Below are 771 nucleotides of genomic sequence, written 5' to 3' on the forward strand. Positions count from 1 at the left end.
AACAGGAAGACCAGGTCTGGAGACCCCTCAGGAGGTCTGAGAACAGGGGGACCAGGTCTGGAGACCCTTCAGGAGGTCTGAGAACAGGAAGACTAGGTCTGGAGACCCCTCAGGAGGTCTGAGAACAGTGGGACCGTGGGGCCCAACTCATCCATCAGTCTTCAAGGGAACTCCTTTAAAACTAAAACCTGGACCTAAAAGGGGCTCGGGGATCTGCAGGTTTTGACCCACCGTTGGCGACCGCTCAGGGAACCGAACCCGGTGAAGGAGCGGCTCCTGTGGACCGGACCTCCGTCAGACGGGGAGTCGAACCTCAGCTTCACCGACATCCTGCAGAACCAAAGAAGAGTAAAAAAAATAAAATGTTGATTTTTATTCATCTAAAACAAACACCGAACTTCGGCTCAGGGTCTGAAAATGAGCTTAAAGTCAGAAAAACAAACAAACAAAAATTCAGGTTTTATTTTGTAATCTCAGTACTTTCAGAATAAAGTCTCCTTCAGGTATTGTTTAAAGGCTGTGGATTCAAACAGATGCTCAGGTTTATTTCACAGTTTAAATCAGGCCGAACGGGTTCTGAGATGATCCAAACATGGGAAACAACAGCTCCATTCAAACATCTGGAAACATCTGCTGGAAATAAACTGGAAAACATCTGGTCGGACGGATGATGGAGTTCATTTTCAAACAAAACGTTTTCAGGACTGAAAGAGGACCAGAAATGGGACGTCTTCTGTCTGCAGGACACCTGTCCTCTGGTGGACGGGTTCG

At 47.5% G+C, this 771-nt stretch overlaps 1 protein-coding gene across 1 annotated transcript in view; it reads right to left on the reverse strand.

Moving 5' to 3' along the window:
- The window catches only part of ripor3 (RIPOR family member 3), a 16,119-nt gene extending 15,790 nt beyond the window's left edge, over window positions 1–329 (reverse strand). Inside the window, exon 1 of the mRNA XM_037679931.1 lies at window positions 232–329. Coding sequence (XP_037535859.1) covers window positions 232–329 — 98 coding nt within the window. The remainder of the gene's footprint in view (window positions 1–231) is intronic.
- Window positions 330–771: the final 442 nt, after the last annotated feature.

The sequence above is a fragment of the Nematolebias whitei genome, chromosome 7 (assembly GCF_014905685.2).
Source record: "Nematolebias whitei isolate Nwh7 chromosome 7, NemWhi1, whole genome shotgun sequence".
Taxonomy (NCBI): Eukaryota; Metazoa; Chordata; class Actinopteri; order Cyprinodontiformes; family Rivulidae; genus Nematolebias; species Nematolebias whitei.